At 34.8% G+C, this 13,540-nt stretch overlaps 1 protein-coding gene across 2 annotated transcripts; it reads right to left on the reverse strand.

The window, feature by feature from the left end:
• Positions 1-1,452: 1,452 nt before the first annotated feature.
• Positions 1,453-9,650, reverse strand: LOC141362462 (stabilizer of axonemal microtubules 4-like). Of its 2 annotated transcripts, none has more exons than XM_073864562.1 (12): positions 9,531-9,650; positions 9,122-9,224; positions 6,830-6,947; positions 6,600-6,744; positions 5,253-5,316; positions 5,104-5,183; positions 4,804-4,869; positions 4,527-4,613; positions 4,335-4,415; positions 1,955-2,049; positions 1,589-1,690; positions 1,453-1,500 (listed from the first exon to the last, which is right to left on the reverse strand). In XM_073864562.1, the coding sequence occupies exons 1-12, from the start codon at positions 9,633-9,635 to the stop codon at positions 1,476-1,478; spliced, it is 1,071 nt and encodes a 356-aa protein (XP_073720663.1). In that variant the 5' UTR covers positions 9,636-9,650; the 3' UTR covers positions 1,453-1,475. The 2 variants fall into 2 exon arrangements, with proteins under 2 accessions (XP_073720663.1, XP_073720662.1); XM_073864561.1 differs by having other exon boundaries at positions 6,830-6,977.
• Positions 9,651-13,540: the final 3,890 nt, after the last annotated feature.

Below are 13,540 nucleotides of genomic sequence, written 5' to 3' on the forward strand. Positions count from 1 at the left end.
AGATTTCTGAACAATTAAAAAACGGTGGTTATCTCGTTTTGCAACGAAACTCTTCATATACATAATTATTATACACGGTTCACACACACACACACACATATATGATGTAAAAGCCAAAAACTTTTATTCTGCTATAGATTAATCGCGATTAATCGTTTTGCATCCCTAAATTTTAACTTACAAAAACCTCAACATGTAATATAAGAATTTTAACAATATTTTACTGTAAATGTACATGTATAATCCCGTTGGATATCACTGAGATTTTCACTATAAAAATATAGTAATTCACATTTTTTACTTTTAGAAACCGTCATAAAATGTGAGAAAGGGACAGCACTCACAGTTCAAGCTTCAAAAATAACACAGTCTCACCCCATGTCGTCAATATTTGACGACACTTGACCATTCGTCAATATGTGACGTGGAGGGTATACCTTTCGCGTCATTTTTTGACGAACTGGGGACTTCAATACTATTACGTCCGTTGCATTCTCTTCTCCTATTTTCTTACCATTTTCGCATCGGTTTAGGGTTAGATTACGCAAAATTAAACAGTGTACGCGAAATTAAACAGTGTACGCGAAATTAAACAGTTGTCACCTGGCGTTGGGGTTAGAAACAGTTGTCACCTGGCGTTGGGGTTAGAGTTAGGTTTGGGTAGGGATGTCATTATGTAAATCTAACCCTAAACCGATGCGAAAATGGTAAGAAAATAGGAGAAGAGAATGCAACGGACGTAATAGTATTGAAGTCCCCAGTTCGTCAAAAAATGACGCGAAAGGTATACCCTCCGCGTCACATATTGACGAATGGTCAAGTGTCGTCAAATATTGACGACATGGGGTGAGACTGGGTTGTCAAAAATAGCGTTTAATCGCCCACAACTTTTAGAAACCGAACATTTGACTTTACATTTAGTTTTACGGTTGCGTTTCATCTATTAGTTTTTAACTGCACATATGTCAAGTGAATAGAGACTGGGCCTGTCAAAATGACAAAAAATCATATATTCAAAGTCTTTTTAGGCCATGTAATTATCTTTGTGTGAGGAATGGAGAAAATTTCTACCTTTATTATAGATGGAACAGAGGGAACATTATATGCATAAAAAATCTACCTTTTGTAAGCCACAGAATATAAAGCATCAGTACTGAATGTCAGTAAATAATTTACCGTAAGATTTGAGTAAAGTATCCCTTTAAGGATTCAAGATTATACGAATTAGAAAGTATGCTCATACAAACATAGGCACCATAAATGTGCCCATATGCCAACAACCTGAGCTTTCTGTTGGTGCCACTCCTCTCTCTGCATGAATACAAACTTGTTTGCATGTGTGTGTTTATCTGCGTTTGTGTATGCATTAACATATACAGGTTTAATGTAAATGAAATGAAATGTATCTGATCTCTGCGTTTGCATTGAAATAGATTAGACAGAAACACCAGATTTATATCTATATTTCAGGTTTATTAAGAATCTAGGATGTGATCAAACCTGTAAGAGAAACAGAAATATGACTTTATTAACACATGTTGAGGTGTATGTAAATAAGAAATGCACAGGTTTATGTTTATCCGTGTACCTGTTGCGGTCTCGTCCGCTGTAACCGCTCTCTCTGTGCATCTGTACGCCTCCTTTCATCCATTCTCCTCTTTGATGCTTTACTGATGATCCATCACAAAACCTGATTTATATAAAGATGAAACCTTCATTTTAACCAATCAGAAAACACACAGCTCCAGGCTTCAACTAATCAGAAAACACTAGTGGTGGTGAGAAGCATGACCAAAATCATAATATAGACGTTAACCTGTTTCCCCATAAAATAATTTTATTGATTATAAACAAGTTTAACCAAATGTATGATAGCATATTCATATTTTTGTTTGATTATCCACTGAAATAAATACTTTGTGCAAAACACAGACACACAGATGGTGTGACTCACTTGCTTTGGTAATGCGTAAGAAAGTGTTGAGGGTCGACTGATGTGTGTGAAAGACTTGTGATGTTAGGAGTATTCAGGATGAATCCAGATGAGGACTGAAGAACACAGAACAGCATCATCATCTCAGAAATCCTTACAGGACCAACACTCTTAGAAAGGATGTGTTAATTTTTTACACATCATTGTGCGGTAAGCTTTTAACACATTGTGTGTAATTTTAACACATTATGTGTCATTTTGTGTTAAAATATAACACATGCTGTGTTAAAAGTAACACAAAATGTGTTGTTTCAAATATAACACAGAGATGGGTGGGTTCTGGGACAACGCATTTAGTGTGTGGGTGATTCTCACGAAACCATTGAAACACCACGACACTAATGATTTTAGCTTTAAAATGTGTAATATAGTAACATTAAAAAGCATCAGAATTAACACAATACTGTGTTCTACCTTGCACAATGTGTGATTTCAACATAAGAATTTATAATTGGAAATTTTCTCATTTTCTGCTGAAATTCTCATTACCGCAATGTGTCCGGCTGTGTTTGAACATGCATTATGTTGTAATTTAATCAAATTAACACAAAAATATTAAGAAAAAAATAAATGGATGTTTTGCTAGACTACTTTAGATGACAGAAAAAATATTTACTGAATATTCATGTATAATAATAATGAAGAAAATTTAGGAAAATGATGTGTCCATGCCTGATGTTCTCATCCTCCGCAACACTTTTTGAGAACAGTTTAAGCACACATACAGAATTTTAATAAAGTTTGATTTTGAGTGACCAAGCACATGGACCAGTTACTTCAAGATGGCTACAAGGTAAGATCATTTTTTTACAGTTAATTTGAAATAGTGTCTTGTCAGAATGCTTACACGACATTTTGATTATCATTACCGCAACAGATGCTTATTAAATGTTAATTTAATTAATAGAAGCATAATACTTTGATTTTAAATGCATGTGCAGAATCTCTAAATTATGTTCTTTCAGGTTTGTCATGTCATTTTGAAAATATGTCAGTGTTGATGTTTTCTGACTGCTGCGGTAATGAGATTTTTTAGGACTAATTTTTTAAATTATGTTACAAAAACTGTTAAATGATAAGTAAAAGTTTTTAAATTAATGTTCCCATTTACTCCAGACTTTGTTTTTCAATGTCTGGTGGGAAAAAAGTAAATTTAAGCAATTTTTACATTTTCATGCTTGACATTTTTAAAACCAAGTTTTCTTGAGAATCACCCGTGTTGTCCCAGAATCAACACTAATGTGTTGTTTTTAACACATTCGTTCTAAGAGTGAACACATACAAAAAAACATGAATATAAAACATTCTGAATCATCTTCTGAGTGGTTAACTAGATGATGCTGATGTGAGACATTTCATCTTGTGTTTTTGTGATATAGATATAGCCAAGTACCTAGAAACCCAAATAACCTATAAACTTTAAAGGGGACATATAATGAGACATTTTTAAGATGTAAAATAAGTCTGTGGTGTCCCCAGAGTATGTATGTGAAGTTTTAGCCCAAAATACCCCACAGATAATTTATTATAAATTGCCACTTTGTAGATGTGAGCAAAAATGTACTGTTTTTGGGTGTGTCCTTTAAAATGCAAATGAGCTGATGAAATGCAAATACTGAACACTGATAACGATGGCTTGTTGAAATTGAAACTCAATTGTGCTGTCAATTATTATTTTCTCTCTGCACTAAAATGGCAGTGTCGTGGTTGGATAGTGCAGATTAAGCGGCAGTATTATCCCTTTCTGACATCACAAGGGGAGACAAATGTCAATTACTATTTTTTCACATGCTTGCAGAGAATGGTTTACCAAAACTAAGTTACTGGGTTGATCTTTTTCACATTTTCTGGGACCAGTGATGCGCGGATCAATGTATAAACAACCCGCACCCGACCGACGTTTTCAACTAACTCGCCCGCAACTTGGACCGCAAAAAAAATATATATAAATAGTGTACCCGACCCACTCACTGGCACGCATTTTTTTAAAGTAGTAATTGTTTAAAATAGTTAACTGGCATCTTTATTTCAAACGACCCGCCCGACAGCGACGCGAATATCATTAAAAATATTTTTGGATGACTCGTAACTGCGGGTGACCGAAGGCACCTGCTCATTTTGGATCAACCCGCGCATCACTGCTGGGGACCCAATTATAGCACTTAAACATGGAAAGTGTCGGATTTTCATGATATGTCCTCTTAAAAACCTAAACTAAAAAAACTTCTTAACGCTTCGATAAAAACACATTCCAGATAGTTTAAGTTGAAATGCATGTAAAAAAATCACAGATAAACAATAAAGAGAAGGTAGGCAATATATTAGAAAGAGTTTGTTTTACCATTGGTCCAATAGACCATCTTACTAAAGGAGATCTGGTCTTGTGTCTATTTGACTCATTGGAGTTACCCTGCGCAGACACCTGTTGAGATAAAATACTAGAAATACTGATCCCGGCTCAGAGAATTATAGTCGTGGGTTAAAACACAACTTTGATATACAGAGAGAGAGAGAGAGAGCGAGAGACACTTACTGAAGTGGTCAGAGGTTTCTGTGTGTCTCTTGTAAATCCAGTGTCTCGAAGTGCACGGGAAGAAAGTTTTGGTAAAGCTTCACTGCACTGACACACACACACACACACACACACACACACACACACACACACACACACACACACACACACGTAAGCCCTAAAAACTATAGATCTCATCCAAATGACACACATTTTAATAATCACTGTTAAATGAAAAAGTTTTGTTGATGGACATCAGCAGAGGCCAAGAGAAACAGTCCAGAAACCAAAAGCGCACCTGTGGGAAAACTTTGGGCAGAAAGTCACTCCTCGTCACACTTTCCTGAATCCTACGAGCGTCGTCCTAACAACCATTAACAACCAATTAGATCGGCATGACATCAGAAAAAGGATTTTGCTTATGACATGTTGAATTTTACAGTGAAGTATATTTTAAGGCTTTTTTGGCAATGAATCACTATTTTGTGTATACTTAAATTAATAACTTAACCAAATCTTATTTACTTTGATGAAGTTTGCATAATTTTTGCATCTGTATTGTATAAAGCTTTATATACATAAAGGTGACTTTCCTCACCATCTTAATGTGATAAGGTAGGAAAGTGTTTGGCTGTAGATTGATTCCCTCGGTGTAGCCACTTTCTTCTCTGCGTCCAACTAATACACAAATCAACATTTAAATATCATTCAAAATAAACTTTGTTTGTAATTCTTATTTTTACTTACCTGAAACTCTGAGATGGTGAGGATTGTATGATTTTTTATTCTCTGACTTCCAGGACACATTTCTCTGAGAAGACAGAATACACAGCAAAAAAATTACTTTCTTGACACACTGCAAAAAAATATTTTCAAGAAAACAATTTCTTAGTATTTTTGTCTTTTTTTCTGTAAAAATATCTGAAAATTCTTAAATTAAGATGCTTTTTCCTGATGAGCAAAACGATCCAAGAAAATAAGTCTAGTTTTTAAACCAAACATATTAAATTTAATTGCTTTTGTGCATAAAACAAGCCAATGGTGTAAGCAAAAAACCTTGAACATTTTTCTTAAACACTAAATTCAAGAAAAAAACCAAGCAAAATTTGCTTACCCCATTGGCAGATTTTTTTGCTTGTTTTATGCAGAAAATCACTTAAATTTTATATTTTTGGTCTAAACTAGACTTATTTTCTTGGGTCGTTTTACTCATCAAGAGAACGCATCTTAGTTGAAGAATTTTTAGATATTTTTACTGAAAACAAGAGAAAAATACTAAGATTTTTTTTTTCTTGAAAATAATGTTTTGCCGTGAATAAGAAAAAAAATCTTGAAATAAGTTAAACACTTAATTCAAGAAACATTTTTGGCAGATTTTTTTTTTTGCTTGTTTTAAGCACAAATTCGCTTAAATTGTTTATTTTTTGTATAAAAACTACACTTGTTTTCTTAGGTCATTTTGCTTATCAAGACAATACACCTTCATTTAGGAAATTCTAGATATTTGTACTGACAAGATAAAAATACTAAGTAAGAAAGCCATTTTAGCAGTGTAAGTGTGCACACTGCAAAAAATGATTTTTAAGAAAACATTTTCTCAGTATTTTGTCTTGTTTTCAGTAAAAATATCCTTAAAAAAATCAGTAAAAATTCTTAAATTAAGATGCTTTTTCTTGATGAGCAAAACAACCCAAGAAAATAAGTTTTTAGACCAAAAATATCAAATTTAAGTGAATTTGTGCATAAACAAGCAATGGGGTAAGCAAATTTTTCTTGAATTTATTGTTTAAGAAAAAGATTTTTTGCTTACCCCATTGGCAGATTTTTTTGCTTCTTTTATGCACAAAATCATTTTAATTTGATATTTTTGGTCTAAAAACTAGACGTAATTTCTTGGTTCGTTTAGCTCATCAAGAAAAAGCATCTTAATTTAAGAATTTTTTAAATATTTTTTTACTGAAAACAAGACAAAAATACTTTTATTTATTTATTTTTTCTTGAAAATATTTTTTTGCAGTGTAAGTGTGTGTGTTTAAACAGTACAGTACTTTGGAGATTGGCTGTGTTAATGTATTAATGTATGTTGGCTCGCACCGCTCTTGGCTGAGAGTCAAGCTGTAAATATCCACTCTCTCTGAGTTTGGTCCCGGAGCAGGACAGAGCCTCTTTCCCAACGGGAAGAACCATACGCCGGTAATGACGCTTAGATTGGGGCTCAAAGCTGTCTGACAGAGAAAGGCTAAGAGAAAATAAAATGTGAATCTAAAATGAAGGCTTAAAGTGCATGTGTGATTTACAGTACAGGTAAACATAATCCAACATACCCAAACTGTGGATTGTCATAGTGGTCCAGGCTGGAACTGTAGTAAAGGACGGGTCGGTGGTTTGCACAATAACCCGTCCCAGAATGATGACCCAGACACGGCTGGAAAAACTCCTTACCTGGACAACAATGGATGACAATCTCATTTCCTACAGCACAAAAATATCTCACGATATATAATTACAGTTGTATCTAATTGTCAAATAAGTGTGAATGTGTTATTCACAAATACATAAGTATTTTAACTGATTAAGTGAGAAATGTTTATAATAAATAAGTATTTTAGTTATTATTATAATAATTAATAATGTTTAATAATTAATATAATTAAAATGATTGTTTTTATGTTTGATGGAAAACTATTTCAATTGTATTATAATTGTTTACAACTATAGACTCTCAGACAACCCCAGAGCCAAAATATAAAATATAATATGTTATAATAACCTTAATTAATGTACCACATTATTCATATACATTTTTTGTATACAACGTCTTTTACAGTATATAACTTGAGTCTATATCAGGGCTAGTCAACTGGCGGCCTGCGGGCCAAATGCGGCCCTCCAATCATCTTCATCCGGACTGCCGGTCATATTTGTCTGATTTAAAATCAGCGTGGTTACTTTTACCTTTCCACTGTACATGACAAATGATGGACGATAAACTGGAAGAAGAGTCGGGAAGAGGTTGTGTGGGGTTCCAACCATCTGTGGGTGCGTAATAATTATCTGATCCAATTTGAGCTTTGTTTGGATGCATTAAAAAAAGTAAACTTTTGCAACTACACTGCATGTGACAAGCCGACCGGAAGTGATGTATTTCAGTGTGTCCCAATCAAAACACTGTGTGCAAGGTGAAAATTATTAATCCTTTTTTGTTTAACTTTATCAGTAACACGTGAATCCTTTAAAAACGATTGATTACTGATAAGTAAATTATTAACTATAAATATATTTGTAGATTAAAGGCTCTTGCGCTGGAATGAGCTTCTCGCCCATATTGACACGGATTACAATTAAAGTGAAATTTCATTACGACTGCCACAAGGGGGCGAACTCCAACAGTCGCATCTGAATGTAGTGTACAATGGAAAGGTGGTTTAGCCTTTATATCTTTAAAATATAAAAAAACATGAATTGCAATTTCAGTGATTACACTGCAAAAAATGATTTTCAAGAAAAAAAATCTTAGTATTTTTGTCTTGCTTTCAGTAAAAATATCTAAAAATTCTTAAATTAAGATGCTTTTTCTTGATGAGCAAAACGACCCAAGAAAATAAGTCTAGTTTTTAGACCAAAAATATCAAATTTAAGTGATTTTGTGCATAAAACAAGCAAAAAAAAAAAAAAAACAAAAAAAAATCTGCCAATGGGGTGAGCAAAAAAAATCTTGAAAATGTTTCTTAAACACTAAATTCAAGAAAAATTCAAGAAAAATTTGCTTACCCCATTGGCTTGTTTTATGCAAAAAATCACCTAAATTTGATATTTTTGGTCTAAAAACTAATTTTCTTTGGTCGTTTTGCTCATTAAAAAAAGCATCTTAATTTAAAGGTATAGCGGAGGATTTTCTCGAATTTTAGAAAAGAACTGCCTTCTCCACTTTTTTAAAAAATGCAATTGCGCAACACTCTTGATTGACAACTAGCAGGACCAATAGTCTTGATGATCCACCCGGAAATAGAAAATCCTCCGCAATACCTTTAAGCACTGAAAACAAGACAAAAATACTAAGATTTTTTTTCTTGAAAATAATTTTTTGCAGTGTAGGACAAAACTGGCTATATGTTATGAATGTTTGAAATGTAACAATTTATGAAAGTTAAATGTTTATAAACAAAAGAAGTTTAAGAGCTCTGCATTAAAAATACGTGTTGATTATTTACACTTGCACTTTTTTGTTAAACTGTTTTGTTTCATACTTTTAACATTTGGCTCTTGCAATGTTAAAATGCAATTGTTTTTAAAATATTAAAAAAGAAAAGTTTTCAGTAATTAAAAGGCAAAATACTGGATACAAGAAGTGTGCATCTTTTTTTGAAAATGTATGTTATTTAATATATATTCTATAACAAAAACAACAAAAGTTATGGCATATAATAATAATAATATATAATAGCTAAAAGTAAAAAATATATACACAAGGTATAAAAGGGTAAGAGTTTGGCAGGCATCACATATACTCTTTTAAAATCTTTCCCTCGAAGAAGAGTAGTTGAAGACCCCTTGTCTATATGTTTTAGGTTTACATAATAGACAGTACTGTATATGATCCATGTGTGTGATCTCACCATATGAGTGTCTGTATGAGGTACAGTAATGGTCAAGACCTATGTTGGTCAAGCGGCCTGTTGGTCTGCTTGTTCCCAAAAATCCAACCATCGCTAACAAGCACTAAATAATACCCATAACAAACACAAAAATACACATAAAGGATGTTAAACTACAGACCATTGCTATACTGTTATGTGATCTGTCACATTAAACCCCACTCAAAATAATGAACAATGTCAATACAAAAATCTCCTTACTTTTACCTCAATATTACGTCACTTAAATGCGCACCTGAAGTTCCGTTCAACAACAAACCAAACTTTTTAATATTATTTATTATTATTTAGTCTTGCAGTTTAATATTGTACAGTTCAATGACGTGTTATTAAAAAAAAGATGGCAAGAGTTTTAAATAAAACCTGTTACCTGGCTGTCGTCCCTCCGCGCGTGCCCGTGCCAAACCACACCCCCGCGCTTTCTTCTGTCGGTCTTTACCATGACAACAACCGCAGGGGGGTCATCATATGACATTGTGAAAAGTATCGTGTGACACGAGGAGTGAGGTGACGACTTTATCTCAAGATGTACAAGATGTAAATGTGATTTTCATAATAATGATTAGCTTAGCTAGCTAGCTGGCTAGCTAGATGTATAGACAGACAATCAGACAGATATTAGACAGATAAATAGATTAATTATGGATGAGGCAACACGACAAACAGACAGATGTGTTATAGATAAATGACACAAATGTATTGATTAAGCAAATTGCATGATATGCTTAAAAACATTTTGGATGGATAGCTCACAAAACACAAGGAGGCTAATAATCTCGTCTGTCTTTTAATAAAAAAATATAATACTGTAAAAATCTTATAAGCCTTTGTGTTTTAATATACTCTATCTGCTCTCGCTTTATTTCATACCTTCATTTTTTCTGGCTCTTAGGAATTTATCGGAGACGTCATCAGGTGTTATTATCTGACGTCATGTAGGCCTACACGGAAAATTCAGCAGCTCTTCATTCAGGTGACTATGCATTCATTCGACCACAGGGTGGCGCTGTTGATCTGTTAAACCCTTTATACTTGCCCTGTCACATCAACATGATGTTCTGTGTCCCATGATGATCCTGTGAAACTCTTTAAGTGCAACACTATTAGATCCCAGGCACATTTAATAAACTGCACACACTGTTCGAAATCACCATGACCCCTGCCACGAGAGAAGCAATAATGCATTATGATGCTAGCATCATTTTCAGGCTTGAAAAGATAAAGTCAAATCCATCATAACAACTGCCATCACCGAACCCCCCGGTTCACCTCACTTTCCCATTATTTCTCGATCACCTTCACTGACAGGGCGTTTGCTCTCCTACATCCCATTGAATAAATGTGAAACATCCCTGCTGTAGGGCGACCTGTCACCTGCAACTTATTGAGCGGCACGTGTAAGCATGGCTGACCTAGCGAATAACGACAACGGTGCATTCACCCAAACGCCTCGGTGATGTGTCCATGACCTCAAAGCTCTCTCTTCCAGACAATGATGAATCAGATTAAGCTTTGTGGCTGGGGAGTCACATGCAATAGAAATTAAACTTTAAGAGTGAGTATCGCAAATTATTGTTGTTTTTGTGATCTTATCTTTGCCCTTTACCTGCCCAAAAACTCAGCTTCCAAAATAATCATGGCTTGTTGTCAAGGCTTATGTGTTAACCTGAAAATGACATTTACATTTATGCATTTGGCAGACGCTTATTCAAGTTTTGTCATACGTCGTGCTTTCCCATGGAATGAAACCCATGAAGTTATTCCCTGTGTAGTGTAGGATAATACCATAAAATTCTAGACTTTTTAAGCACACGTGCTAAACTGTTCGCTTTAATTGCTTATATTTTCTGTATGCGAATGTTGATTCATACCAAAATGCTTTTTTGCATAGTTATGTTTGACACATGAAAACGTCTCGGGTTACGTATGTAACTGTTGTTCTCTGAGAAGGGAACGAGACGCTGCGTCTCTATTGCCATACTTCATGCGTCCCTGTAAAGCCGTCTTTGGCAATGTTTCAGATAGCGATATACTTCCTGGCTCCAGCGTCACCCTGTCTTTGTCGTTAAGCCTCACCATTGGTTGAATTTGATAGACACATTCAGACGCACTTACCCCTGGAGGCGTCCCCAAAGTGTCACCGCAGTGACGCAGCGCAAGTTCCCTCAAAAGGGAACTGTAACAATGTATCTTAAAAGGTAACACAATGTAACCTTGCTTTTACTTGAAATGTGTCCCCACATTTAGTCCTTGAATTTAAGGGTATTGGACCTGTAAAGTCCTTGAAAGGTCCTTGAATTTGAAGTTAACTTAGGTGTGGGAACCCTGAATTGAGCTGCGTCAACTACACTGCATTTAATAATAAGGGCCAGTGATGCTACCTCATGCATTCGTCTGTCAGTCATATTTGATAACATCTCGACTGCAGACAGACCGTCACACTCGGGACGGGAACACTGTGTTCCAATCACTCACCCAGAAGCCATTTAGTTTTATTTTGGCACGGCTGATCTCTTTAGTAAAGACCGTCAGCAGTGATTGACAACTGCCACAAATGACAAAGCCAACCATTTATATCTGCCTTCTTCAACTAATAGCAAAAATTTTAGTGTATGAAGCGAAGGCCTCATGATTATATTTTCCATCCCAAAGCCTGACAGAGTGCCAAAATCTCTTTCTTATTTTCCAACTTCAACCACAAATGACACGCTGTGCTTTGCTGTCATGATCAGATATGACAGTGGAGTCAGAAGATGCATCTCTGTAATGAAACTGTCTTTTGAAAAAGCTGAAATTGACACCAGTCATCATAGAAACGTCTAAAGGAACTACACTTCCCTTCAGCTACGTGCTCAGCACAAAGAAATGCAATATGAGCAAGATGAACTGTAGCAGATGAAAAATGCTTACTCTAGACATATATGAGTGATTATATAATTGCAAGTACATTTGGTGTCCAAAGTCATTATTTCTCTGCTTTTTACAAATGGTTATATTTTTTATTATTTTAATAATTAGGTATGTTTACATGCAACCAAATAATCCGTATTGATGGCTTAATCAGATTTCTGTGACAAACATGTCATCGTCTGAGACAACTTAGTAAAAAAAATTGTCCGTTAAGGGCTTCTGTAGAAAAATGGCGGCACAAAATGGCGACTTCCATGTAAGGGGACCCTCTGTGTACGTAGATAAAAAGGTCTCGTTCTAAGGTAATAAACACATAACGGTTCATTATGAAAGGTCTTTATACACCCCTGATAATATAGGTTTGTATATTATCTTGCATTTTTGTCAAGAGATCCTTCTAAAAATTACACACTGCACCTTTAAGTGTAAAATACCGAACTTGTCCTTTAATGATTACTTATTACTTAGTACTTAAATGTATAATTTCACTGTAACAGTGATGTCGTAAAATAAAGTGTGACCAAGAAAACTTAGTAAACACATTTTATAACATGTTAAAATAAGTTTATATTTTGTTAAATAATCCGTATTGATGGCTTAATCAGATTGAAAGCCTTCATGCAAACACCTTAATCAACGATTGAGGTCGATCGTATGCAAATTTTGATCGTATTTAAAGGGATGGTGTAGTTCGATCTGTGATCCGATCAGCAGGAGAAAAGTAAGCATGTAAACGCATGAATCGTAATATTTTCTCAATCAAATGCAAAAATATCTTTATACTTAAGAATTGTGCTTGCGTCTAATATTTACCTCTTATTTGCATATCACATGATTCTCGTCACAGAAACATGCAATAGCAAGGCAATGGCAACACGCATTATTAAGGTTATGGGGTCACGCGTTGTACATTCTGCAGCGTTCATGTCTTTCATAACATTATATGAAGTTATAATATAGCATCATGACTTTCAAAAAGTGTGTTTTCTTTGCATATATCTGCAAACTTCTTAAAGGGACATTCCACTTTTTTGAAAATATGCTAATTTTCCAGCTCCCCTAGAGTTAAACATTTGATTTTTACCGTTTTGGAATCCATTCAGCTGATCTCCTGGTTTGGCGCTAGCACTTTTAGCATAGCACAATCCATTATATCTGATTAGACCATTAGCAACGCGCTAAAAAATAACCAAAGAGTTTTGATATTTTTCCTATTTAAAACTTGACTCCTATGTAGTTACATCATGTACTAATTCCGAAGGGGATAAAAAGTTGCAATCTTCTAGGCAGATATGTCTAGGAACTATACTCTCAAACTGGCGTAATAATCAATGACGTTGCTGATGTAACATAGCTGCAGCAGGCGTAGTGATATTACGCACTGATCGAAAATAGTCCCCTTGGTTACTTTCTATAGAGACAGCGCACCGCGTCATAAACTGAAAACCATGCCCACCGGGGGGAAAACAG

Source organism: Misgurnus anguillicaudatus, unplaced genomic scaffold (genome assembly GCF_027580225.2).
Source record: "Misgurnus anguillicaudatus unplaced genomic scaffold, ASM2758022v2 HiC_scaffold_27, whole genome shotgun sequence".
Classification (NCBI taxonomy): domain Eukaryota; kingdom Metazoa; phylum Chordata; class Actinopteri; order Cypriniformes; family Cobitidae; genus Misgurnus; species Misgurnus anguillicaudatus.